This window comes from Oscarella lobularis, chromosome 12, assembly GCF_947507565.1.
Source record: "Oscarella lobularis chromosome 12, ooOscLobu1.1, whole genome shotgun sequence".
Taxonomy (NCBI): domain Eukaryota; kingdom Metazoa; phylum Porifera; class Homoscleromorpha; order Homosclerophorida; family Oscarellidae; genus Oscarella; species Oscarella lobularis.
In genome coordinates this window covers 342,533-367,528 of record NC_089186.1, presented here as the reverse complement: position 1 = coordinate 367,528, position 24,996 = coordinate 342,533, and the positions used below count along the sequence as shown (strand labels likewise).

General features: G+C 46.1%; 4 protein-coding genes and 4 long non-coding RNA genes across 14 annotated transcripts; 6 read left to right on the top strand and 2 right to left on the bottom strand.

The window, feature by feature from the left end:
* Nucleotides 1-24: 24 nt before the first annotated feature.
* LOC136193876 (F-box DNA helicase 1-like) lies at nucleotides 25-958 on the top strand. Its single transcript, XM_065982870.1, has 4 exons — nucleotides 25-260; nucleotides 313-437; nucleotides 498-621; nucleotides 676-958. The coding sequence occupies exons 1-4, from the start codon at nucleotides 30-32 to the stop codon at nucleotides 883-885; spliced, it is 690 nt and encodes a 229-aa protein (XP_065838942.1). The 5' UTR covers nucleotides 25-29; the 3' UTR covers nucleotides 886-958.
* Nucleotides 959-2,043: 1,085 nt separating this feature from the next.
* Nucleotides 2,044-10,979, bottom strand: LOC136193874 (uncharacterized). Of its 6 annotated transcripts, none has more exons than XR_010671491.1 (33): nucleotides 10,769-10,979; nucleotides 10,484-10,722; nucleotides 10,182-10,280; nucleotides 9,925-10,129; nucleotides 9,454-9,540; nucleotides 9,240-9,390; nucleotides 9,015-9,187; nucleotides 8,732-8,956; nucleotides 8,277-8,579; nucleotides 8,073-8,222; nucleotides 7,702-7,964; nucleotides 7,513-7,647; nucleotides 7,143-7,463; nucleotides 7,005-7,088; nucleotides 6,596-6,947; nucleotides 6,415-6,544; nucleotides 6,103-6,363; nucleotides 5,765-6,038; nucleotides 5,538-5,713; nucleotides 5,387-5,482; nucleotides 5,161-5,329; nucleotides 4,880-5,004; nucleotides 4,498-4,823; nucleotides 4,184-4,444; nucleotides 3,766-4,119; nucleotides 3,525-3,709; nucleotides 3,419-3,468; nucleotides 3,245-3,359; nucleotides 2,967-3,181; nucleotides 2,869-2,909; nucleotides 2,723-2,819; nucleotides 2,264-2,674; nucleotides 2,044-2,216 (listed from the first exon to the last, which is right to left on the bottom strand). XR_010671491.1 is itself a non-coding variant. In XM_065982864.1 (32 exons), exons 3-32 carry the CDS (start codon nucleotides 10,221-10,223, stop codon nucleotides 2,419-2,421), a joined length of 5,622 nt encoding a protein of 1,873 aa, XP_065838936.1. In that variant the 5' UTR covers nucleotides 10,224-10,280; nucleotides 10,484-10,722; nucleotides 10,769-10,979; the 3' UTR covers nucleotides 2,044-2,418. The 6 variants fall into 6 exon arrangements, 4 of the variants coding, with proteins under 4 accessions (XP_065838936.1, XP_065838937.1, XP_065838938.1 ...); XR_010671492.1 differs by having other exon boundaries at nucleotides 2,274-2,674; XM_065982864.1 differs by having other exon boundaries at nucleotides 2,044-2,674.
* Nucleotides 10,696-11,677, top strand: LOC136193878 (uncharacterized). Its single transcript, XR_010671494.1, has 4 exons — nucleotides 10,696-10,935; nucleotides 10,983-11,064; nucleotides 11,133-11,274; nucleotides 11,339-11,677. It is a non-coding gene; the product is annotated as an uncharacterized lncRNA (long non-coding RNA).
* On the bottom strand, nucleotides 11,543-12,904 carry LOC136193877 (uncharacterized). 2 transcript variants are annotated; one of them, XR_010671493.1, is made up of 6 exons: nucleotides 12,545-12,904; nucleotides 12,426-12,487; nucleotides 12,253-12,357; nucleotides 12,131-12,199; nucleotides 11,921-12,076; nucleotides 11,543-11,866 (listed from the first exon to the last, which is right to left on the bottom strand). XR_010671493.1 is itself a non-coding variant. In XM_065982872.1 (5 exons), the coding sequence occupies exons 1-5, from the start codon at nucleotides 12,525-12,527 to the stop codon at nucleotides 11,636-11,638; spliced, it is 663 nt and encodes a 220-aa protein (XP_065838944.1). In that variant the 5' UTR covers nucleotides 12,528-12,548; the 3' UTR covers nucleotides 11,543-11,635. The 2 variants fall into 2 exon arrangements, 1 of the variants encoding a protein (XP_065838944.1); XM_065982872.1 differs by having other exon boundaries at nucleotides 12,426-12,548.
* Nucleotides 12,905-13,660: 756 nt separating this feature from the next.
* Nucleotides 13,661-17,785, top strand: LOC136193929 (F-box DNA helicase 1-like). Its single transcript, XM_065982938.1, has 21 exons — nucleotides 13,661-14,094; nucleotides 14,160-14,284; nucleotides 14,337-14,460; nucleotides 14,515-14,720; nucleotides 14,770-14,838; nucleotides 14,922-14,998; nucleotides 15,044-15,122; nucleotides 15,176-15,265; nucleotides 15,314-15,503; nucleotides 15,566-15,650; nucleotides 15,703-15,789; nucleotides 15,851-15,987; nucleotides 16,050-16,149; nucleotides 16,209-16,330; nucleotides 16,385-16,459; nucleotides 16,542-16,646; nucleotides 16,695-16,773; nucleotides 16,828-17,054; nucleotides 17,111-17,149; nucleotides 17,208-17,309; nucleotides 17,485-17,785. The coding sequence occupies exons 1-21, from the start codon at nucleotides 13,864-13,866 to the stop codon at nucleotides 17,569-17,571; spliced, it is 2,436 nt and encodes an 811-aa protein (XP_065839010.1). The 5' UTR covers nucleotides 13,661-13,863; the 3' UTR covers nucleotides 17,572-17,785.
* Nucleotides 17,786-18,063: 278 nt separating this feature from the next.
* LOC136193670 (uncharacterized) lies at nucleotides 18,064-18,894 on the top strand. The gene is made up of 3 exons (XR_010671416.1): nucleotides 18,064-18,194; nucleotides 18,249-18,534; nucleotides 18,589-18,894. It is a non-coding gene; the product is annotated as an uncharacterized lncRNA (long non-coding RNA).
* A 2,010-nt stretch (nucleotides 18,895-20,904) lies between these two features.
* Nucleotides 20,905-22,430, top strand: LOC136193794 (uncharacterized). The gene is made up of 3 exons (XR_010671467.1): nucleotides 20,905-21,136; nucleotides 21,485-21,536; nucleotides 21,585-22,430. It is a non-coding gene; the product is annotated as an uncharacterized lncRNA (long non-coding RNA).
* A 1,649-nt stretch (nucleotides 22,431-24,079) lies between these two features.
* LOC136193623 (uncharacterized) lies at nucleotides 24,080-24,864 on the top strand. Its single transcript, XR_010671398.1, has 4 exons — nucleotides 24,080-24,288; nucleotides 24,371-24,557; nucleotides 24,617-24,743; nucleotides 24,795-24,864. It is a non-coding gene; the product is annotated as an uncharacterized lncRNA (long non-coding RNA).
* Nucleotides 24,865-24,996: the final 132 nt, after the last annotated feature.

Here is a 24,996-nt window from a genome sequence, read left to right as displayed (position 1 = left end):
GAAGTTAGTTTAACGTGCGCTAGTCTATCATGTTCGGCCGAAATGTCGTCTATCCTTTGCCGCCGTTTCCGAATGGCGAAGACGAAGACTTTAGAGTCAGAATGCCTCGAATGGAAAGTCGTCTCTCGTCGCCGAGAACAGTCGGAGAACTTCCAGCGGAAATACTCGAAAACATTTTGAGCCTCTTGCCCCTTCCCGATCTCCTACTCAATGCTTCATTGACTTGCAAACGATGGAATTCTATCATCTGCAGCGAGAACGTGGGTCAGAGTCCTAATAGGACCCTTTGATTAATTTTTATTTATTTTTTAGTTTATGCCTAGCAAGAAAAGATACTGGAAAATCGTTGCGAACAACGCTTTCAAGAAGGAAATCTTAGATTTTTACATGGCAAAGGAAATCGTCAAATCGCCGGATTGCGTTCTGAAATTTGCCAAGTCAATTATACATTCCTTTTCACACGTCATGTCTACTAGCTCAATTTTCTATTTGTTTAGATTGGTTGAGAATTTTCAGTCGGATGTATTGTCATATTCGGGTACCAATAAAGCTCTTCGGATGTGCCGTCTCTTTGGCATGGCTCGTAACATTCTGATACAAAAGCTGGAAAACGATTCTTTAGTACAGTGTCGACAATCTATCAAAATTCTTTGAATAATTCTATTTCTACTTTAGGAATTGAACACGTGGAGTTTGATCTTTTTACTCGTTGCTCTCTCGAACACCGTTCACGATTGCTGCGAAGTTGTTCGTCAAATCACGCTTCCTTACGTGTCAAAAGATCGATTGCTATTCGTTTCGTCAGCAAAAGGACTGGACTTTCTATATTATATAGCTACGTATCTGAAAGAGCTCAAGCGTCCATGCTCATTTTCTCCAGGGTAATAAATAGTGACGGTGTTTGTTCAGCTAATTTGTATATGTAAATGGATAATAGAATTCACTATCGGCTCTATTATGCTTTGTCTCTAAGCGAACGAGGCGGAGTCTCCAAACGAATACAGGCGTCGAATGGGACCTCCACTGTCGACGCGCGCTGCGATTCGATTCGCTTGAGTTTCGCAGTTCGTCTAGGAGATGTTTATGAATCGACGGCGCCTTTGGCGACTGCGGACGGATTCTTGAAAGTCGTCGACGGCTTGTCGTCGACGTCCGAGTCCCCTTCGGGCGAAGACGAGTCGTTCGAAAGACTTTCGAGCTCCATCGCATCGCCGAAGCGTGAGAGATTGATCGTGGGAGGAACTCCGATAACTGTGCCAGCACAGAAACAGTTCTTGGGGGAGTTTCCTTGGCATAACGTAGAAGCGCATGCGCCGACAGAATGGTCCTTCAAAACGCAAGCATAGATGGACGAGCACCATGTTGACGTTGGCTCCCGGAGCGGCCGCTGAGACGTCGATCCTCATGCAGGCGTTTGCTCTCGCGTAATTGACGAGGGTAATGATGTCCGCTTCGCTTTCGGGGTGATAGTAGTTGGTCTCGGTGAATATCAGGTACAGACATGCTTGCAAACAATTGTTGTCTTCCGTCGTGCGAGAACTGTGGCAAATGCAGTGGAGCAACGGAATTTACGACGTCTCGAAGTTTCCAATTTGATTATGGCACGAACCGAGTTGACCAATGACATCTTTTTCTGGGCATTCGAGAAAACACCCTAATTGGAACCCAATTGCTCCGTATCTGTTATTTAGACTATTGACATTTGATTGTGGGGTCCAATCAACGATGATCAGGTAACCGGTCTTCGCCGCGCCTTCGCGTCACGTTCACAACATTTCCGGGTCACGTATACACTTTTGACGTTCACGTTAGTCACTGCTTTCTGGCGTCAACCCCACAACCCTTCATGGCCATGCATGGACTTCCGATGCACGCTGTCCTTTGAATTCGGCTATTCGACACACTTCCGGGTCACGTATACCTCTCCCGGCTCTCCCGGCTCGCGTATTGATTGCTTTTTTAGGTAACGTACACAAACGCAAAACGCTATCCGTTCCGGAACCGGCGAGTTGCTACGAAATAATGACGTTGAATTAGCCGCACTAGAAAGCTACTACGTGGGTAGCATATCAATATCCTGAGAATAATCCTCGTTTCCCAAGTTCTACACGTAAAACCACGTACATTATGAGCATCAACGGGAATTCTTGACCCTCCCACATGCGCTATCAATAAGTACCACATTTCTTTTAGGAGCCTCCCATCGTCTCGTGCACCTTAAAACAAGGCTTTAGAAGAAACATTACCAATCATTAGAATATACATCTCTATACGTGCTTTATGGAAGGCATTGACCAGCCTGTGCTGCACGAGACTTGAGCAATGGGAGAGTGAAGGGAGGTTCATAAAGAAGGCGGGTACTTATTTACCAGATGTCGCTTTATATGAAGTACGGGTGAGACTACCTACTACGTCATACTAAAGACGAGATTCTTCAAAAACAGTGGTATCTTCTTGTGACAACTTTGCATCGCTCCCAACCTCTGATTGAGGACTCCAGGCTTGATCACTCTCAACGTCAGAGTTTTCATCTGAGTCGCCACCGGCGCATTCCAACTCAATGTATTTTTGCGGAACCTCGGATTCAAGCAGAAGAGACAGCTGTTTCGCAAGACTTTTGAAAGAGGGACGACTTTCGGGTTTCGTGTTCCAGCACTGGCACATAATGTCAAACCTTAATAGCAGAAATTAGTGACATTTGTACGCACGAAACAATGTGTACAGCTTATCTGTGCAATGCTGCGGCTTTTCGAGACGAGTACCATTCAGCAATTCACGCAGAAGATCTTCATTGGCTATCGCTGGGTACGGATAAGCTCCTGTATAAATCTCATAGATTTTCCCAACTAGAGAGAGCAACTACCGTACCTAAAGTACAGATTTCCCAAAGACAGACGCCAAACGACCACCTAAATATAACAACGACTGAGATAGAACACTGCACTGACTTCTATAGCTATATGTACACGTCAGTAAATTCGCTGAATTTGCGATATTTGATGGCTTCAGTTGCCATCCAGCGAAGAGGAAGGGACGCCGAGTTTTTGAGAGTGTAGATTCCGTCGAGGTAAATGGATCTCGTCAAGCCGAAGTCGGATACTTTAAGCATTCCGTCACTCGTAAGTAGAACGTTTCGGCAAGCCAAATCCCGATGAACGAAGTCTTTGCCTGCAAGATACTCCTGTCAGAAAACAACGACGCACAAAATTTGCTGCATCTATTTTATACATGCATATATACGTACCATTCCTGAAGCAATCTGCCATGCGAATGACAGAAAATCGCCTTGATCTAAGCACTTTGCCTTTTCCGAACAGTCTTTCACTAGATCAGAGCGATCAGCAGACCCAGTTTCTTTCCTGTTTACACGACTTTGTCACTAGAAATAAATGTCAGAAAATTCTTGCTGTTTGCTTACATAGAATCTCCTGAAGTTTTTTTCGTATCCTCATCGTTTTTGTGTGAAAACTACAAAAATATGCTATGGAAAAAAGATATAAATAAAAACCGAAAACCCATCTTACATAGAAGTGAGAATTTCTTATACAGGTTAGCAAATCACCGCCAGAGCAGAATTCAACCACAAGACATACCGGATTGTCCGCTGTAATGCATCCAGTAATGCTCACAATATGAGGGTGCTGGCCAATTCTCTTCATAAGAGATATTTCGTTCAATAATTCAACTTGTTCTTTGTAGGTACCACTCGCTAAAAACAAAACGACTAAGGTACGTAAAACAGTATCTGCTTTATTCAAATCTTACGTTTCAACATTTTGCACGCAACGACTTTTCTACGAAAAGACTTACTGCGCCGAACAGTTGAAACTTGTTTCGTCATCTCGGCTTTTAGGACAACCCCAAAAAAGCCTTCGCCAAGTTTCTCCAGCAGAACTAAATTCTGCGGAGAAATCTCCCAGCTATCGCAAACTTTATGCGTGAAATGTCTTGGCGCAATAGCAGGCGGGCGGTACGAATTAAGAAACAAATTGGCTCTTAGCAAACGTTTATGCCGTCGTTTCTTCATCCCACCGTAGACGACAATCGTGCCGACGGTCAGAGTTAGGAACGCTGCAGTGATCCCAACGGCAACATAAATATGTGTCGAAGATGACAAAACTAGCCGAAAAAACAGACACCCAATCAATTAATTAATTAATTAGTAAAAGCTGACTGTACTTACCGGTACGTCGATCAATCGAGGAATTTAGTCTAAGAACAAAAAAGGGACACAGAAGATGCGCAGTTCTGTTGCCTTGACATGACATATTATATGTGGGTCTTGACTCGATTGTTCGCACTACATTCAAGTCGTCGAAGCCCAGAAGACGGCAAGTCGAATTAGCGTTTTCGATGGTCCAAGATGGGTCACAGGCAACATGCCACGTGTCGTTGTAAAACACAGTAACTGATAGAAGAGGGACGTATATAATCTTGACGCGACCTAAAACAAGTAAGTTGGATACTTAATTAAGTACTCAGTCAACTGTTCCTTACTGCAGAGTACTCCAGCTTCTGCGAAATGATTTCCTTCAATCTCTAAGCCAATCCAACAAGCAAAGCTGCTCTCAGCCGATACGTTACTGACGATGCGACAAGACGTCGCGTTGACGACGGGCGGAGACGGCGACAAGCGTTCGTACGTCAACACCGCTCGAAAACCGGGAAAGCCCAAGTGACGACAAACTGCGTCGGCATCACTCTCTGTCCACGATGTGGCGACTGTCCTCTGCCATGTACGGTTATAGTAAATCTCGACGTGGCCTTTGTACTGCGATCCATTCAACCTGACCGCCACATTGCGAAGAGTACTGTTGCACAACCTGCGCAACATAGACAATGTCCTTTTACTTTCTAATAAACTATGTTGTTTGACTACCGGCAACTTTTGTGAAATGTTGCATTGATTTCAGGACGGCTTGAAGCTGAGGGCCTAAGAAAGCCGGCAGAGCATGACGACGTCTGCGAAATCAGCTCAGGATCGGAGCAAAAGCCGTACAAAGACTAAAAACGGTAATCAATTCTGTGGTTCGGTCCTACGCGTGTGGCAGTTTCTACGTTCTCAACTACAGCATATACTGTACATTAAAGCTCGGGGCGTAAGAAATTGACCAAGGTTACCCAAATTCAGTAAGCGTCGTAATATCAGTCAGAACATACTTGGTTTGCCTTCTGTGAAAAGTCGACGTCACACCAGGGCCAACAAGTCTGATGCGCTAGAAAGGTAGCAGCAACGGCAGCTCGCCTCGGAATAGGCCCGTACACGGAAATACGCAAATCGCCGCCACATTTTAAACTAGCATTTCCCAAGCAGGCATGATCGCACTCACTGCGTATCAAATTATTTAACCTTTAATTAAAGACTGATGATATCTGGGCAACTAACCCATTGTCAAGACGTCTAAGATGACTTCCGTCTAAAACGTTGTCGCAGAAGCATTCGTAGGAGAACTCGGCGCCGTAGTATTTAAATCCTCGGCCACTAAATACAGTTTCGACTACCCAAGTCTATTACATGACTTGCAAACGGCTCTTACTAGCATTGTTGCTTGCAGTATGCCGGAGTCGTCTTATTGCTGTCAGCCATTCGAACTCTCAGAAGACGATTCGGAGGCAAGGCGTCTTCAAAACACCCCAAGTAGACAGACCTGTCATTGTATGTGTTCCCATTGTCGCTTTGAAACACAGCCTCTCTCGCTAACATGGCAAGATCCTAAACACGTCTCAAATTCATTCATTAGCCCAATCAAACTTTAAACAGTACAATAAAGGTGCCAGAGAAGCGAAATCGCGACGAAGACGGCTTTGAATTTCCGTACAAGACGTCTGAATCAATGCGAACGCGACCGGCTCCCCCGTCACCGCCGCATCCAGTAGTTCCGTAGCCGCCTCGTCCTCCGACGGCCGTCACTCGCTCGACACCTATGTCGATCTTCGGTGCTCGAAGATATACACTCCCGCCCGCCCCGCCCCCGCCAGGACCAGACAAATCCCAACATCTCTTCGGCGACGGCGATGAACACCTAGAAGCCGAACATCTAGAAGAGAAAGGAGACATGCGTAACCGAGAGTCGGTCTGCACTCAAAACATTCGTTGCATACGACTTCGCGTTGTCGCCTTCGCCAGGATATCCGTCGGCTCGAACCGTTCCAGTGACTTCGATGAGACGACGAGCCTCTAGCTGAATGGCTCCACCTCCGCTGCCGCCTCGACCGCCGCGCGGAGTCCACCTCGGCGCGTCGCCGCCGTTGCCCCCGCTTCCTCCTCCGCTGCCCAAATAGAGCAGAGACAGCCGCGATGTTCCGTATACTTCGCCACCGCTTCCAACCTGAGCGGAATCGCCATTGTACGATCCGGAATTTCTGAAATGCCGGTTAACTACCAATTACGTAAACCGAATTACTTTGTTTAACCCTGTTTTGCCGTAGCCTCCGCCGCCACCTGGTAGCCCGTAGGCTGGGAAAAGAGCCCAAAATGGCGGTCTCGTTCCATAACCACCACCTCCGCCGCCTCTATTCCGACTCCTGCTCGTTTTTCCCAAAGCTACAGCATAGATAGTTAATATTTATTCAGCGGTCTCTCTTATTAACTTACACGAAACGGTTTCGCCCTGAGTACCAAAGAAGCTCCCAATCCTCGGCCTTTCTCCGCCTTTGTATCCTGCACCCGTTGCTGTCAGGATTCCTTCGATCACGATATTCTCAGCGTAGACTTGAAAGGTTCCGTCCGCTCTCAAATTCGAGGCCAAACGGTGTCTCCAAGGCGCCACTTTCACTGTGACACCTGGTCGTATGTAAAACGTTCGTACGTTACAGTGAACGCCGTAAACGACGGCACCGTCGACCGGAGACCAGTCTTGGAATTTCCAGTCGAAACCGTAGCAAACGGGGGAAGGATTTTCGCTGAATTCATACTGAGCCACCAAACGATGATAGAGTACGTGTTCCTAGGAGCAAAATAGGTGGTGAATAAAGAGAGTAATGTCATACAAGCAAGGCCATACAGTAGTGTTAAAATAGTTTGTAGGACTGAGGTAGTGAGTTCTGAGCTCGCTCTCCGAGAGAACTCTTTTCCACGCCAGAACGTTCTTAAACATTACATGGAGATATTTCCATTTCAATTACATACGATATTACTCTACCTTCACGTTGCCAGAAAACCCGTTCCATTCCGGGCAACACGTATAATTTCCTCCAATGCGAAAGCGTATTGCATTACCGAGAAAATTCATTTTTGTTCTAGCTTCGAGAATCCTGGTTCCGTTTACGAACAGTCGGGTGTAAGTTCCGTCGGAAGTCATCGCGACGTGATGCCACTGGTTCACGTGGAAAATAACCTCTGATGCCACGCCGGCAGAACAATTGCTATCGCCGGCGAGCGGTACGTACAGAAGACCAATTGAACCGTTACGAAGGAAAATTCCCCAATCGCTGCACGAATCCGTTACATCGCCAATAATAATCTAAATTCAAATTTCGAAGAAACACAAGAACGTTTAGAGAAAAAATTACACTGCGCCTGTGAACACTCGATGTCGGTTGAATCCAGACTTCCAAGGTGTATACGACGCCTGGATTCCAGAACCCCAAATCGACGTAGCCGTCAGAGCCATTCGTGCGAAGAAAGCAAGCAAAATGCGGCCCAATCTGAATAAAAAATCAATGGCAAAAAGAATTATATAGAGCTATCTAGTGTCTTACAGAGCAGTTAGAGACGGGCTGGCTTGGGGACTCTCTTTGCATAGGAAACCTACAGAAGGACCCGTTGCCATCCCAACCGTACGTTGGGACGGCTGTTTCCGTTGAACATCTGCCTGACTGATTGCACATATTGCGTTCCATTTCTTTCAAACGCCATGCACAGTAGTCGAACTTCTCGCAGAATCTTCCCACGTATCCACGAGGGCACGAGCAGGAAAGAGATTCGGAGCACGTTCCGCCGTTCTTACAGCGGCACCTCATCTCTAAAAAAAGTCAGAATACAACACTTGCTATGTATGTAAATACCTTCTCAATAATTAATTAAAGAAAAAAGACTCGGGCTTTCGCGTTTCTATAACCCATCCGCTTACTCAGGCATTTAGTGTAAATTGAACATCGCTTCTCGCGTTTTCCACAGTTGACGCTGCACGTGTTTCCCGCCGAGGTTCCTAAGCCACTCGTCACTGGACGATCTTGCGACACCCAGTAGCTATGCCAATTGCAGGCAAGTAGCACTGAACCTGCAAATTCCTAGTATAAATAATCTCTCTAAAATTCCCTACGCAAAGAGTTACCCTTAGGGCAAGTATAGGTCAATACGATTCGTTGATTCCCAAAGTCTTTCTCTGGAACTCGTGTTACGGTCGTCGAAATCATTTCCGGATCAAACTTAGTGCAGGTCGCGACGGCTCTCACTCGACCTCCCACCCTGGCTTTGTGCGCGGTGCAGTTTTCACCGCCGTTGGTCGGCAACGTCACACCGTCACACACCGACAAAGAGCACAGGCATGTAGTAAGCGTGTAGCCTGGAGGACATCTCGCCAGGGAGGTGTCGTCGTCCGCAGATCCACTCAGCCGCCCTGTCACTTTAATACCTCCTACGGAAATCCAAAAATTAGGGGAAAGATTTGAAATACGCCGAGTAAACGTATGTGAGCTAACATGCTGAAGTAAAGCTTATATTCGATCTACTACATGCTGGTTTCTGAAACAGGATAGTATGCGTATAGAATATATTTCTCATTGTTACCTTCCGGAATGGTGCAATCCGGTCCTATCCAGCCCTGCACGCATAAGCATTCATACGCCACAGCTCCTCTAAGGAGACACTTTCCGTAATTTCGACACAATTTTGACGAGGGATTGTGGCAAGGATTAGTTGTCACAAGACGTAGCTTAAGTCTCGGATTTGACTCGCCTTGCAGCACCGGAAAACAATGCTTTTCACATCTTCCTTGCACAGTTTGCCGAGGGCCTAGAATAACAAAAAGAACCAATAAATATTGAAGCCTATGCAAAGTGGTTTAATGCACTTGAATCTATAATATAAATTCCATTGGTACTAGACTTCTTCATTCCTGTGTTCCATGTCCACGTAACGCCAGGATCCACTTCAAACGGAGTCGACGTCAAATTGATACTGAAGTTTCCTTCCTGACACGCTGAGTTTCCTCGATGACAGAACCTGTCGCCTGCTTGGCCGTACCTAGTCAGATAAATACAACAGAAATTATTCGTGAAAACTTCTTCGCCCTTACGATATGTTTGCACCGCCTTTGAAGGTAGAAAAGGTGAAATCGTCCGCCTCCACAATCCAAGTGTCCAGGTGAATGCGAATGCGCGTGAATTGAGTTGAACCCCGCACGACAGGAGCAGGGCTCTCGACAGAGGCACCTGAGGAATTCAAATCTTGATATGAAGTAAAGAAGAGATCATATCAAAAATGGACACTCTGCTTACATTACGTCTCACCCAACGGTTCGTAAAAGTAGCTGACAAAATTCTCTGCTGCGTCTTCAGGCAACGCAAGATATTCGGATGGCTTTCCACTTCTCATGCCTAAGAAAGGCGTCGGTTGCTACTGTACATTCTAATAGCTGACAGCTAATACACCGAAAGAGGGACACAGTTATTTACAATGTTCACAGGCAAAATTACACGTACACAAAATTATACAAGTGGGACTTTAATTAGACATTGATCAGTAAAACGAAAGTTCTTCTTTATTTGCCAGCTATACAGAAAATACGTAGAACATCATGTACCTGCTAACTACGGGAACGTCACGTCACGGCAACTATCGCTTCCATCTTTAGCGTATGAAATCACGGATACCTTTAACCTGTAGCTACGCTCGGAGAGTAGTTTACAAAAGTGCCTCTCGGCGGGAAAGCAGGCAGGCAGGCGTGCAAAGTTACCCCTACTTATATAATTGCGAAGTACCTTTACAGTAAACCGATATAGCAATATCGGGCAACACTTCCAAACTGTACATTCCGTCGGCTAGTCTTCCCGCCTCATAAAAATCTCGGCAGCGAGAGAACTCGCCTCGAACCGATGGAAAAGGCGCCAAGCAGAGAAATAAAATCACTGCGCCACACGTTTTGATACCGAAACCTCGCCTCGAGATCGTCATTAGCGTGGAGATCTACGTTACACAGATAAGACGAACGCACAAGAAGGCTGCCCTCAGCTCTCACTTGATTTACACGGGAACTACGTAGTATCGCGGCACGCCTCATTTACACGCGGGCGTACGGCGTGGCGTGAAGCGTTGTCGTCGTTGTCGCCGTCGTCATCTAATTAAGACACTCTTGGGCTACAATACGTTATGTAAAGTAACCTAACTATGCGTCCTTTAAATTAATTAATTAAAAGAGATACTGTCAAAAAAACGCCTCGGGTGTGCAGGTTAAAACATAAATGCATATGCAAATAGGTACTACCTAACTCTACTACCTCAAAACAAGTGATCATTGATTTCTCTTCTCTGCGTCCTCACCTTCTCCACCAAACGGTCTCACAGTCACGCCCTCGCCGTGAGCCAGCTCCTTCACGGCGCCATCGGGAAAAGAGAACCCACTTGGGTGAACAATCTTGCCGTTCGCAGTTGTTTCCGTGATCGAGTAGTCCCCTGTGACGCTGCCGTAGTTGTCTCCCTCCTTTGCAATAAGCCGAAACTTGGTCACGTCGTCTTTCGACGCCATTTTGATTAGGTCCCGTATTGGGTGATCGACAACGCTACGAAGAAGCTCTTTATCGCCTCGTTTTTGGGAATTAATCGTACCTTTAGCAAACCTAAACACGACTGTTCCTTCGATTTTTCTCGTACGAGTCCGTGAACGCCGAGGAAGCTGAGGTAGCGTACGCTTGATGTTCGACCAAAATGTTGGCTATCCTCTTTGCCACCGTTCCGAATGGCGAAGGCGCAAAAATTACAGTCTCACATGGAAGGTAGTGTCTCGTCGCCGAAGAACTTCTAACTCGACAACATTTTTTAGCCTCTTGCCTTTTTTTTCCGACCTCCTTCTCAACGCTTCATTGACTTGCAAACGATGGAATTCTAATATCTGCAGCGAGAACGTACGTCAGACTCCTAATGGGACTTCTAACCTCTCGAATTAATTATTTTTTCTTTGATTTTTTCTTAGCAAGAAAAGATACTAGAAAATCGTTGCGAACACGAAAGCGAATCTCGCTCTTAGCCATTGCTTCTATTCTACTTACTCGGTCAGTCGACGCCCACGATACTGCATCATAGGCATTTTGAGGGGGCGTTTCTATTTGACTCAGGTATGACGGTGTATGACAAAACGCGAGAAAGCAAGGCGCGAGTCCCTTTTTGAACGTGTTCTAGGGCCAACTTTTTCTGTCATCAGTTTTCTTCAGAACGTATTTCTAAATGCAATGCAAGGACCGTACTCCCCAGCGAATCAAGCGAGAAGAGAGAAGCAACGTTCGACGTCTTCTTTGAGCGGATGCGGAAGCTGAGGTGAGGCGTTTCCTGTCGGGGAGACCCCCCCTTTATTTGGTCCCTAACACAACATCGTTTTCACGCTCATAGTGCAGCAAGTGAGGCTCCCTTTTATTAGGTGACTGACTACATGTATAAGGGCGCGGCCCTTCTTACTCATAGCGTTTTTTTTTTTCGAAACTACTTCACTGTCAGAGTGAATAGATAAGGAGCCACTTCGGAGTTTCCCATCCTCTTGATTTCGTCCTTGCAGGCCTTGTTCTTTTTCATGAAGCCTGTTTCGGCGGTGCAATGTAGTTGGATTCCATTCGTTGTTCCATCCAACGAGGCAATGTAGCGTCTCTTCCCCCTGATCGCGCATAGAACGAATTCGCCCTTTCCATATCGAACGATCATAAATGTGGTCGTTTTCTAAACAGACGATCTTCTTAGCGTTTTGCCTAGTTTAGCTTAGAACGTCTTTACCTTCGGACTTTTCCTTACTATGCCCCTTTTATCGGTTCCTAAGTGTTCCTTTTCGGGATACGTGCGCAGTTCGAGTTCCTTTGGCTCCTCGGAAGGATTTGTTTCGTGCATCACAACTCGAAGGATTGTGACGTTCATTTGATTGATGTTCACAGGCTAAAGGAAGCAACGTTGCGAATATTTTCCTAAAATTGGTCATCTAGAAAGTACCACATCCTCTTCTGTAGGAATAGAGCTCGTCGTATTAGTAGGAAAGCTGGTAGTCGTATGTTGTGAACGCTAAAAGAAGCAACGTTGCGAATATTTCCTGACATTAGGCCTATAGAAAGTACCAGATCCTCGTCTGTAGAATTCAAACCGGAGCTCGTATTAGCAGGAAAGCGGGTTGCTTGAACGTCAGTGACGTTGCTCGGTTTCACTGACGGTGGACTCACAATCTGCGAACAAACGTCATCACTAATTAAATTAGGACACAATGTGTTCGCCTATAGAGATAGACACTTACGAGGACATCGTCGTTTTCAGGTTTCCACCTAAGTCTCCTATTAGGTGAAAAGCTTGATACCGCTTGAATGAAGAGAAGCATCATTGCAATAAATCCCTTCATTATTGCTCGTTGACTACCAGGCTTTTGAGAAATGTGGCGTTTCAATCAGACGACTTTCCTTTTATATCCTTGTCAGTGGGCGCGGCCAGTGTCCGGTAACAAACTCGACCATTGTGAAATGGTGAGTCAATGTTTACTTAGGCTATAAAAGGGTGACGTAGGTAGAGTCATTGTGGTTTCTCGTCTCAAATGTGGCGAGCTCAAAGCCGGCGCTGTTACGTAAACGAATGAGCTTCATTGGCCTCACGAGGCTACCACTTTTAATTCTGGGAAAGTTTAAAGGAGCGAACCATGCACTTTCCTTGAACTTTCCTATAAAACGGATATGCTGACTTTGCTACTCATTGCTGCTTGATCATGCGCCTTTGAAAGTCCGCCCTGCCTATGCTGACATGCTTTTGATGCCGTCATTCACCTCTGAACTCCGAGGGATCCAGAGTTGCCAAGGGTGAAAGGGTGTCGGGCGTGAGATTTGTGCGCGCGCGAAGCGCGCGTAAAAAATTTATTGACCACGCCCCCTTAAAAGAGAGCCACGCCTACTAAAAACCTTTTAAAAGAGAGCCACGCCCACCCAAAATAGTGCAAACGTACGGACTAATTGAACGTAACGCGGGTGTATACCACCTAGAAGAGGATTTCTAGTACCTTATTCAACCAGGACTACAGTATAAAGGATAAAAATGGTAAAAATTTCCTTCGTCAAACTATTTTTTGGCAGGCGTGAGAAAAGCGTTGGGCGGGCGTGAGTGCGTGAGACAATGGCTGAGGCGTGAGACTCACGCCTTAGGCGTGAGACTTGGTAGGTCTGGGGATCGCGAGGTGCATGGCTAAGGGAAACGGATCCGAGTCACTGTCACTATATCAAGGACTTGAGGGAGGGGTGAAAGTCCGAAGAGAGGCCCCAAGGAGTGTTGTTTTGTGTCTGATTACTTCCGGGATATTTCCGGGTTTATTTGGTAAAAATGACAGAACTGCTTCACGCTGAGCTACTTTACAAAAGCAGATGCTCTTTCCATTGACGGTCGTGTCCGTGAGCGAATTGTCTCCTGCGACGCTGCCGTAGTTGTCTCCTTTCTTCGCAATCAGCTGAAACTTGCCCACGTCAGAGCCGTACATGCATCTCTATATACGGCTCTGGCCCACGTCTTTCTTCGACGTCATTTCGATGAAGTCCCGTATCGATAATTTGATAACGCTACTGTACAGAGAAGCATTTTCTCGTCGGGAATTAATTGTACCGTTGTCAAGCCTAAACACGATTTTTCGTTCGATTTTTGCCCTATGTATCCGTGAAGCGCTGAGGAAGTTAGTTTAACGTACGCTAGTACAGTCTATCATGTTCGGCCAAAATGTCGTCTATCCTTTGCCGCCGTTTCCGAATGGCGAAGACGGCGACTTTCGAGTCAAAATGCCTCGAATGGAACGTTGTATCTCGTCGCCGAGAACAGTCGGAGAACTTCCAGCGGAAATACTCGAAAACGTTTTGAGCCTCTTGCCCCTTCCCGATCTCCTACTCAATGCTTCATTGACTTGCAAACGATGGAATTCTATCATCTGCAGCGAGAACGTGCGTCAGAGTCCTATAATGGGGACTTCGTGCCCTCTAAAGTATTTTTTCTATTTTTTCTTTAGTTCATGCCTAGCAAGAAGAGATACTGGAAGATCGTTGCGAACAACGCCTTCAAGAAGGAGATCTTAGATTCCTACGTGGCAAAAGAAGTCGTCAACTCGCCGAATTCCGTTCTGAAATTTGCCAAGTCAATTTATACATTTCTTTTCGCACGTCAGCTCAATTTTCTATTTGTTTAGATTGGTAGAAAATTTTCAACCGAACGTATCGTCGTACGCAGGTACCAACAAAGCGCTTCGCATGTGTCGTCTCTTTGGCGTGGCTTGTAGCATTCTGGAGCAAAAGCTGGGAAACGATTCTTCTGTACAATCTCGACAATCTCTTAGAGTTCTTTAAATGATTTTATTTCTACTTTAGGAATTGAATACGTGGAGTTTGATCTTTTTACTCGTTGCTCTATCGAGCACCGTTCGCGATTGCTGCGAAGTTGTTCGTCAAATCACGCTTCCTTACGTGTCGAAGGATCGATTGCCATTTGTTTCATCAGCAAAAGGACTGGACTTTCTGTATTACATAGCTACGTATCTGAAAGAGCTCGAGCATCCGTGCTCATTTTCCCCAGGGTAATAAATTGATGGTGTTTGTGCACTATATATTAAAGTGAAATAATAGAATTCACTATCGGCTCTATTATGCTTTGTCTCAAAGCGAACGAGGCGGACAGTCTCCAAACGAATACAGGTAAGTGTATAATAATAGAGGCATATGCATTGGTGAAGGTGTCCGTTGAAGTAACAGTGTAATAGTCGTACCTTCTTGCCTAGCTTTACTCAGGAGCAGATGAGAATACTGAATCATGATTTGGCGCCTCGTGCGCTTGTCAAAGTTCTTGCTTTTGCTGGTATATAATACGTATATCGATTAGTGTTCACTACTGCCGCCTTAGGAACGGGTAAAACGTCTACGCTTGTCGAATATGCAAGACGTCGTCCTGGCATGCGATTTCTCTTTGCTTGCTTTAATAAGTAGATTTTGTTTATCTTTTCTATTTTGTCTGTGATTTTAAAAATACGTGCAGGAGCGTACAGATCCACGCCGACGCGGTATTTCCCTCGAATGTGGTTTGCAGAACGTTTCATTCTTTGGCTTATGGAGCCGTTGGCTATCGGTAAACGTCGACTCTGGACGCTTTTACTTTTGATTTTTTCGTTCTTAGTTTTAAGAACAAACTTTCATTATTTGGAGACGTCAATGAATATAGCGTGTCGGAAGCACTAGGTAGAGCAGTTCATCCGGTACACAAGAAACGGCTCGTCAACACGTTGAATCAATACCTCTCGTCCGACGACAACGACATTAAGCCGGAACACGTTCCCAGTGACGTTCGTCTTGCCGAACCAAACGAGGTTTATAATATAACGAGATTTACTCTCAAAAAGGTCTTATACTTTTGCGTGTGGGGGGAAAGTGGAGGCGTTACGTCGACGATGCAAATTTGTTGTGGTCGAAAATGACTGATCGTTGTAACGTAAAAGTTAAAATAGGCCACGACGGTAAGCATTCCACTAGCGAATAGTCCGAAGAGTTATATTATATTTCTCTTAGGTTATCTCAAGTTGTGGCAGCTCGCCAAATCCTGTATAACGGGTTATGACTGCTTGCTCGTAGACGAGGCTCAGGACATAACTCCAGGTTGCTTTCAGTTCTTCATCTCCAGTAATAACCTTTACGATAAAAGTCCTGTTCTTTCTAGCTATTGCTTCTATTATACTTACTCAGTCGACGCCCAAAATAATGGTTGGCGATCCGCATCAGCAAATATACGCATTTCGAGGGGCGACGAATATCTTGAGCGGAGTTGCTGCTACACGCATTTTCTATTTGACTCAAGTAGGTGAAAGACGAGCACTATAGAAATCATAGCATGAAATCTATTGGTGTTTTCTATATAGTCCTTTCGATTTGGACCCGAAATTGCCTACGTCGCCTCGTGTCTTCTCGCAGAATTGAAAGGCGTTCGAGACCGACTTATCGTTGGAACACTTGCCGACAGTCAGAACGCGAGTTCTAGTTCGAACTCTCTTAATTCCGTTTGCATTCGCCTGATTTAGGCGGCGTTTGCGGGGATCAGATTGGTCAAGTTGTCGTCATAGGGAGACTAAACTACTCGCTATTCAAAGAAGCCGTTTACTTCTGCAAAGCAAATGCGTCGGTGCCAATTGGCTTTGTTGGGGTAAGGGCTCGCAATACAGTGCAGTGTGCACTCAATGCGTTATTTAACGTTTAGGGTATTGAATCTTATGGCATGAGCAGAATCCTGTCCATTTACAAGCTAATGATAAACGCTCCACGTGAGTGCAGAGTGGAAAGTTTATTAGCTATTTCGCGGCTGGCGCTCTGAATTTTTGAGTTTGTTATCGGGTGCCATGGATTCTATTTTGTAGCGCATCAAATTGATCCGTCTATCAGGAGATTTAATTAAGACCTTCGGCAATTTGGTCGCTTACGCGGAGAACGCGCCGGATTTGGGGCTACAGGGAAAAATAAAAGTACGGTGTGACAGTGATTCTTTTCTTTGAAAAACATACGCTATTCAGATAGTTCAAACTTTTGGAAGCAATGTTCCCGATTACGTGAAGTTGCTCAGAGACCGAGCGAAACCTCCAGACGAAGCAGGTATATACAGTATAGTGCGCGGAATTATATGGGATCTTTTCGACTCCAACGTAGAGGTCCTCTTCTCTACGGTGCACAAAGCCAAAGGTTTGGAATTCAGCACCGTTCGGCTTCTCGACGATTTTCTCTGCTCGACTCATTTTCACTCGTCTGCTCAACATCCGATTCCGCTTGGGCACTTACCCGAAGACGAGTTCAATCTTCTTTACGTTGCAGCAACGCGAGCAAAGCAGCGTCTTCTCATGTCACCGACTCTGTTTAGCGTTATGCGTTCCACCGGCGTACGATATACGAAAGACTAAAGTTTTCGTTAAGTGGCTGCTTTTACCTTCCGTAGGAAAAATTTGTTGTTCCAGGGATGAAATTTGAGAAAGAGGTGTACTGTACCTTTTCGATTTATTATTGAATTCGTGATATAATTCGTTTGTCACTAGGTCGCTGATCTGGCGTGCCCCTTCTGTAGAATCAGTCTCGCTCTCAGTCGCGAGCAAAGGCGCCTCAGTGCCATTTCCCTAAGGCAGAAGCATATTGTTCTCGTAAGAATAAAGATCAGCGCGCCACGATAATGAAAGTAGTGCACGTGCAAACTGCGAGATCTCGACGTTTATCTCCTAATTAAATAATTAATGGCCTCTTAAATGGGTACCGATAACAGATCAACTGGTCGCCGTAAATCGGGGTCGTACGTATCTCTTATTCACTTGTTTGCAGGCCAACGGTCATGTTGCTCTAGCTGGTGGCTTTGTTCATTGTTCAGACTGCCGAAACCGCCGAGCCCCGTACTTAACCGAATTATAACCGAACATTCTACCGTGACTTTGACTTAAAGTTGCATCTGCATTTGTTTGTGTAAGTATACATAGCGCGTAGTGTACAGTAGAGTATGTATACCGTTCTCATCTTTTTTATTCGATAGCTAAATTTTACACTGTAGATGTTGAGGCTTGTGTCAGGTACCGAGCCTGACAGCCTGTAGGAAGAAGCCTTAATGACAATATCGCTTCTGATATCACTACGAAGCCTTCTAGCGTCCGGACTGAAAGCAACAGATAAATACGTTCCATGGTACACTAATCAGATTACCTAAGTCCTGCGTTTTTCATTCTTGCCATCACCGGATATGTATGTATAGTGTATGCGCAGAGGACCGTTGTTAGCTTACGGTACGCTTTGATAGAAAAATGGCTGCTTTCCTTTCCCTCTGTTTCTTCGCTTGCTGTTTCGTCTTCGCGAGTAAAACTTGTATAGTCGTTTACAATTTACAATAGACGTCGAGTCATACGTAGGACAAAATAATACGACACAAGTCGGTGTCAACACCACCGAAATAGCGACAACTGGTTCCACGAATGCTCCTATCACTACAGAAGGTCCTACGTCGGCTATATGTACATGTGGGAAGGATCCTACCACTACAGAAGGTCCTACGTATACGTGCATATGTAGCGCTACGACAGAAGCTGATATCATCACAGAAGGTTCTGCGTCGAATATATGTGCATGTGGGGAAGATCCTATCACTACAGAAGGTCCTACGTCGGCTATATGTATATGTAGCGCTACGACAGAAGCTGACATCAGCACAGAAGGTTCTGCGTCGACTATATGTACATGTGGGAAAGATCCTATCACTACAGAAGGTCCTACGTCGAATACAATGAAGCCTACCGGTCTAACCGATGCCCAGTTGGTCGGGATCGTTGCTGGTTCTGTGGGAGGAGTGCTGTTTCTAATCATGCTTATCATTGCGATCGTTCTTATGTAAGTTTCTATTCGCTCTGGCGAATTGAATATTCAAAGTGATTTCTTACGTAGCTGTCATCCCAAAAACGTCACAAAGGTGACCCCAATCAGCAAGAAGGAAGCCCAAGAGATGGCCGAGCGCAAAGAAAACCACGATTAAGTGAAAAGTTACAGTACTTACAAGCTACAGCAGAAATAGTGAAAACCGAAATCAAATTCACTACAAAAAATTCAAGCTAGACGTATCAAAACGTTAGAGATAGACCCTTATCGCAAAGGATCGTAGATAAATTGCCGTTTTTTCGCGCTCCATAGTATCGTCGCCAGCATCTCAAAACCTTCCTCTGACTGGTTCTGCGTTGTGTTCTAAACAACCAACCGTAAGATAGGAGACGGCCTGTCCGCCTACTGTAGATGTAGTCTCGCGTGGCCAGACCCTTCCCCTGTTTCATATAAATATCACAGGGAAAGGGTCTGGGGACATCCCTTTGATCTTCTGGTGTTCCGCTCCCCCCGTTAATGAGGGGGAACACGCCTAGCACGAGACCTTCCACTCCCACGGACAAGTATTTACCTTCTACGCTTACGGCAGCGACAACAGAACCGCAACGCCAGAACGGTGCTTTTTTATGTGGTACCCGAACGTTTTTCGATGGAGTAACTTGGCGAAACCCTCAGAACGGGTGGATCGAGCCACCCGACGCGACAGTTACGGCTAAACCCATTGCGTACCGTTCGAGCAACGTACTGGTATCGCCGCGGGTAAATAACAAAGGAACTCTTACGAGCAATCGCGTTGTACATGGAGTTTTCGCTGCCGTAAGCGAAGGTAAATACTTGTCCGTGGGAGTGGAAGGTCTCGTGCTAGGCGTGTTCCCCCTCATTAACGGGGGGAGCGGAACACCAGAAGATCAAAGGGATGTCCCCAGACCCTTTCCCTGTGATATTGGAGCCGACCACCAGAGTTGTACGGGTGGAGCCCGTATAACGGCGGAGGGAGGCTCTCTCAAACGTGATCTTAGGGCCGGAAGTGTCTGTATGTCTGTCTGTCTGTCTGTCTGTCTGTATGTCTGTTCGTCACGCTCGGTATTGTGACGTCACATAAGAAAAACCCTCACTTTGTAAAGCGCATGCGTGACATAGGGCCGAAAACGGTGACCCGAAAAAGGCGATTTACGGCGCGAATAAAGCGTTTTTTCTTTCAGAAACGAAAAAAATGCTTAGAAACCCTTATTTCCAATTGATCTGTGCTATTTTCCGTGTTATAAATGCGCTGAGAAACCGAAACGACAGTTTTGATTGTCACGCTCTGACGTCACAATCAAAAGTATCCAGTCACATGTACAGTATATGGGTGGGTATGTACGCGTGTACGGGTAACAGGAAATATGACCCGTACCCGTACACATGCAGGCCACACATGCATAGGTCCTCCTCAAATACAGAGCACATTATCAAATACAGTACAGTGCGTGCCAGCATAAATGGCCAAACGGGACTTTTAGTAGCGCGCGAGGAATTCAGAGCGTAGTTTACATTTGGCGTAGTTTTGACGTTTGATCGTCACATCAAGGATTTCCAATGAAGTCTAGCATTTCTATTTACGTCTATTTTGTAAGAAAACGGTTTTGATTTCACCGCAGACAACGTTTCTATACGTTTTGCTAAGAACACAGAAAAGTTCGTTTTTTTTTCCAGTTTCAAACAACATATGACGGCTTTCATAAACTCATCTGTCACTTTATACCATTTTCTAAAACTTCATTATCTTTGATTTTCAATACAGTAATTCGGTGGAAAGAAACGGATGTCACGTGACGTAAATAGAAATGCATTTTTTTCCGTTAGGGATCAAGTTAGAAAGAAACTCACTCTATAAATGGCTTCTCACGTGCATTGTTTAGAAATTTATTATCGGCGAATTTGAAAATGTTCTTTCCTTTACAAAATTAGCGCGCGCTAAACTTGCAAAAAATTTAAATCTTTGGGAGTACGTCCCACAAAAGTCAAACTGACATCCCTGTTTAAAATAGGCATTAGAGCGATTTTCGTTGACACACAGTGACACTGTATGTCTTGCAGCGAGTGATCTACAGTGATCTTAGCGCGCGTTTTGTGGCCATTTATGCTGGCACGCACTGTACTGTACGTCAGAAAAGCGCCTAATTAGGAAAACACAGCAATCATGCAAGTACTGTATTTACAGTATGTAGGTAGGACTGAGCTGTACTAGTAGTAGCTAACGGCTGTAATGACAACGTGAATATGTGACAGCATAAAAACTATGACGTCACACTATGTTATGCACTCGCGTACGGTAAGCGGTGGGAGGCTCTGCATGATGGCAACACGGTGAACACCGGGCCATCATTCTCTAGTTATATCAAACAGGGGAAGGGTCTGGCCACGCGAGACTACTGTAGATGAAGCCGCTATCGGGATCTATCGTAGTCTCGTGAATTGGCGCGTGCGCAAATTCCTATTTGAACACGTGAACACCTTCGAGGTCACTTTCTTCTCGCGCTGAACAAGCGGCTGAAGCAAGCATCTGGGAGAGAGGTCAACGAGAACGAACCCCTGCCATGCGGCAAGGCTCTGAACATGGAAGCAAGACCTACAGGTAAGCGCCAAACGTTCGCGATCTCCTCCCCGTACGACAGCGCAAGGTTTTCGCGTTCTTTCGCCAGCCGCGCGACACACAACGCCTCGCGAAAACAAAAGGCGTCTTCAAAGTGTCCGTGCAGCGCTTTTTGCCGGCACGTGGCAAGCCCCTTCCCTAATTCAGGCGCGTGCATCCACTCGCTGGCGAGCGATCTCGAGCCGTACGCACTCGCGTGTCCTCGCGTGCCATTCACGTTTGCATTTACTACGATCCCTCCGGCATTTCGCGTTCTCTTCTCACCACTGGGACCCCCTTTCTCACTCTCGATCGTTTTTCGTCCTATCCTAATACCTATGCGTTTTCTAGGAGATGGCTTCGTGTGTTCACGCAGCGATATATTCGACGCCGTGCTTCATACGTAAGCGCGCGACACATTCTCGATATATCTAATTGACCCTGACTTTAGAAACGGCACAGCTTCGCCAAGTATTTCCGCCTTATAAACGGCGAATCGTCTACTTTCCGGCGCGGTCTGCCTCGGAGTGTAGCGCAGACGAAGATCAATGAAGTTTTCGAGGTTTTCCTTTGGGGGCCCCCGTGGAGTAGGCATGCACTTAGGGGGCGGGACTCTCTGTCACACACACGTCGCAGATTGCCTGACGTTCCACTGCTCACGCTCCTGAGCATAGACCGATTTCCGAACGAATCTAAACACTAGTAATTGAGGGCGGGTTGGGGTTCAGGAGTGATAGCTGGTGTCACGGCAGTGCATGATGCTTCATTTGTGTGTGTGACAGGGAGGGTAGCGGGGACGACACGCATTCGTTACGTAGAGATAATTCATACTCGGTATTGCATCACAGGCCGACTATGTTAGTGTGCACGGGTCCTTTCCCTCTGCATTAGGGTATAGGGCGGCTGTCAGTAGGTAGGGCGGCTAGAGATTTAGTAGGTTTGTAGCTCCTTTCCCCTGAATGTGCTTAGCTGGCAGCCGCCACTCCCCGGTTAGACCATTTCAATGGATTGTTGAGGTAATTTAGGTTTGCATAGATGCATATTTTAGGTCAATGGATTGTGAGGTAATCTAGGTTGATTAGTGTATAGGCATTTTCTAGGTCAATGGATGTCAAGGTAATTTAGGTTTATCGGAATACTAGGTTTGATTAAATAATTAAAATGTATTTTAGATCAATGGATTGTGAGGTAATCTAGGTGGAGTAGAGGATATTTTTATAGGTTAATGAGATTTTATTAGAACGTAGTCATATTATGTGTTTTTAGGTCTAATGAAGCAAGATCTCTAAGAGATTGTGACATCTCAAGGTAAAGCACGTATACCTTGATATTTCTGTACTGGCTGTGGCTTCTCTTTTGCAGTGCCAATAAACCGACACGACGAGGCTTTCAGCTGAGGAAAGTTGAAGGTCAGCGTTCTTACATAAGCGTATGATCGAATGAAAATTTTTCTTCTCTCTACAGGGTGAAGAATCAGAATGGGATGGTTTCTGAAGAAGACCAGAGAAGATTTTATTTAATCAATTTGCTATTTTTTTATTTTTTTAGAGTTTGTGGTACGTATTTCAGCACAGTTAGGCGCACAGTAAATTTTGACGCACGGACAGTAGCGCGCATGTGTGCCATACCTACTCGCGGAAAGTCCTGCGGAGCAAAGAAGTTTCTGCAGCGCGATGCGTCGTTTTTCCTTGAATCGTTCGCCCCAAGCGCGTACGATGAGCGGTCGTATTCGTTCAACGTTGCGTAATCCTCTTGTGCGAAGGGCTCTAGCCTCATCCGAAGCTGATTTCTTACGCGTCCATCAGCGCGCAATCTCTTGGAGAGATCTTCTATGCAGGTGAGCTCTTGGGCGATGTAAGAGCGCAGATCTCTTGCAATGCATTTCGCTCTCGAGATATGAACATTTTTTTGATTTTGCGTAATTTATTTTTAATTGGTCTCTTCGTTTGGCGCTTTGATTTTCAGGTATCTTCTCTCACAGCACATCTCAAGGAACGGATGCATAGGCGTTGGATTGTACGAGAAGAAAGAAATGGCGGAGACAATTTTTATAGCGGTATTTATTAGATGGCATGGTAGCATAGCGGCGAGGTCCTGAGCATGACCTTCATAGCAATAGATTTGAAAACTGCTCCGAGACCTTCGTTGCGATATATGAACTTTATTTTGAATAAACCCGGAAGTAAACCGGAAGTATCAAAAAATTTGGCGCAGGGGTCTCTCTTCGTTTCATGTGTCCACCCTCGGGTGGGATGGGGGTCAACCTCCCTACTCCCCCGTCGGAGTTAGAGCCTGTTTAGTCTCCCGGCTCGGACGCCTGGGACCGGCAGCACTCGGATGTGAGTGCTGACGGCCTGGTTCCAGGGGGACCGCTATTGTAACCCACCGCGTCTTGCCCAAGTGGGGTGGCAGATTATCACTCGTGCCACGGGAGTAGGGGGTTGGCTTCCCTGCGTTTGAGCCGCGTTTCACCTCTCCGGCTCAAGAGTTAGGGCCCGTTTTATTTCTAGTGACCTCGCGGCCCAGAGGTGAATGATCAACGACAACGGAAAGCTTCGCGATTGTGCCTACAAAGAAAATTAAGACAGGTCAGAAAAAGATGACTATGCATGTCTACCTGTGCATCAATATCCTCTACTTGCCAATTGCCATTTTACATATAAAGTATGAACTTACCTTCGCCTTATTCGCTCTGGCGAGCGCGTCGTCGACGTCGGACCTCGCTGCGAACGAAGGCGAGATTTACGAGCTCAATTTCTTTGCAACGGTGCAGCGTTGCTGTCTTGGATTCTCGCTCCAGCGCGTCGACAAGCTGACCGTACGTAACGATGCTCCTCGACGCATACGCTCGATGCACTTCTCAGCAAACAACTCGCGGAGAAAGCCTGCATGAAAGGATGACGACTCAACATCAGAAAGATCGAGCGTGCGCTACAACCGGAGACCTCTTCGATATTGGGCCTTTACGATGAGTTTTGCAGTCGACGGCGTCGGCGTTTCGACCGAAACCTTGCAGCGTGCGCGGATCGTTGTCGACGAGAGCCCGTTCACGGTGCGAACGCCGCTCGCGCGAGCCGTCGAGGATCGGCTCGATCCGACGCTGAAGCGACGCAACATCGAACTTCATCTCAAGCTGGAGAGCATGCAACGAAGCGGTAGGACGCCGTAAACGGACCGCGAGAGTCTCGCTGCCTCTTTTTCCGGTTACGGGAAATTTGTTTACGTGAGCGCTCTTAGGCTCGTTCAAGATGCGCGGACTGGCGAACCAGCTGGCGCACGTTCCCCCGACGGCAGTCGCAAGTTAGTGACGATGTCAGCGGGGAATTACGGACGAGCCTTCGCTCAGGCGTTGCGAGCCAATCGCCTGCAAGGCGTCGTATGCATGCTGGAAAACGCGTCAAAAAGTCACGCAGAACCAATCAAGGTACTGTACCAAAAATATCGCGAACTCTCTTACCTATTTCCTGCTTTTCTCCCACGCAGAGTTTTGGCCTCGACGTCGAACGTATGCCTGCAACGGAATTGATGACTGCAGTCAATCGTCACGTCGAAGTGGATGCCATGACGCTGTTGCAACCCTTCGACGACGTTCATTTTATATAAACGGCAGGTATGATTCTCTTATTGCACTATAGAATCATGGATCATCAACTCTTATTAGTTGTGGATGTGAGATACTTGCGGATATGCCTCATGCTGACGTCGCGGTCTGTTGCCTATTAAACTGTCCGAACGTGAAAAGACGTGACTCTAGAACTAGATATCCTTGCAGCCAAATGCAAAGCACCCCGATTCATCTAGGGAAAAAATTGGACATGATCGAGTCGACAAAACAACTAGGAACTGACCTTCTATTTGGCTGT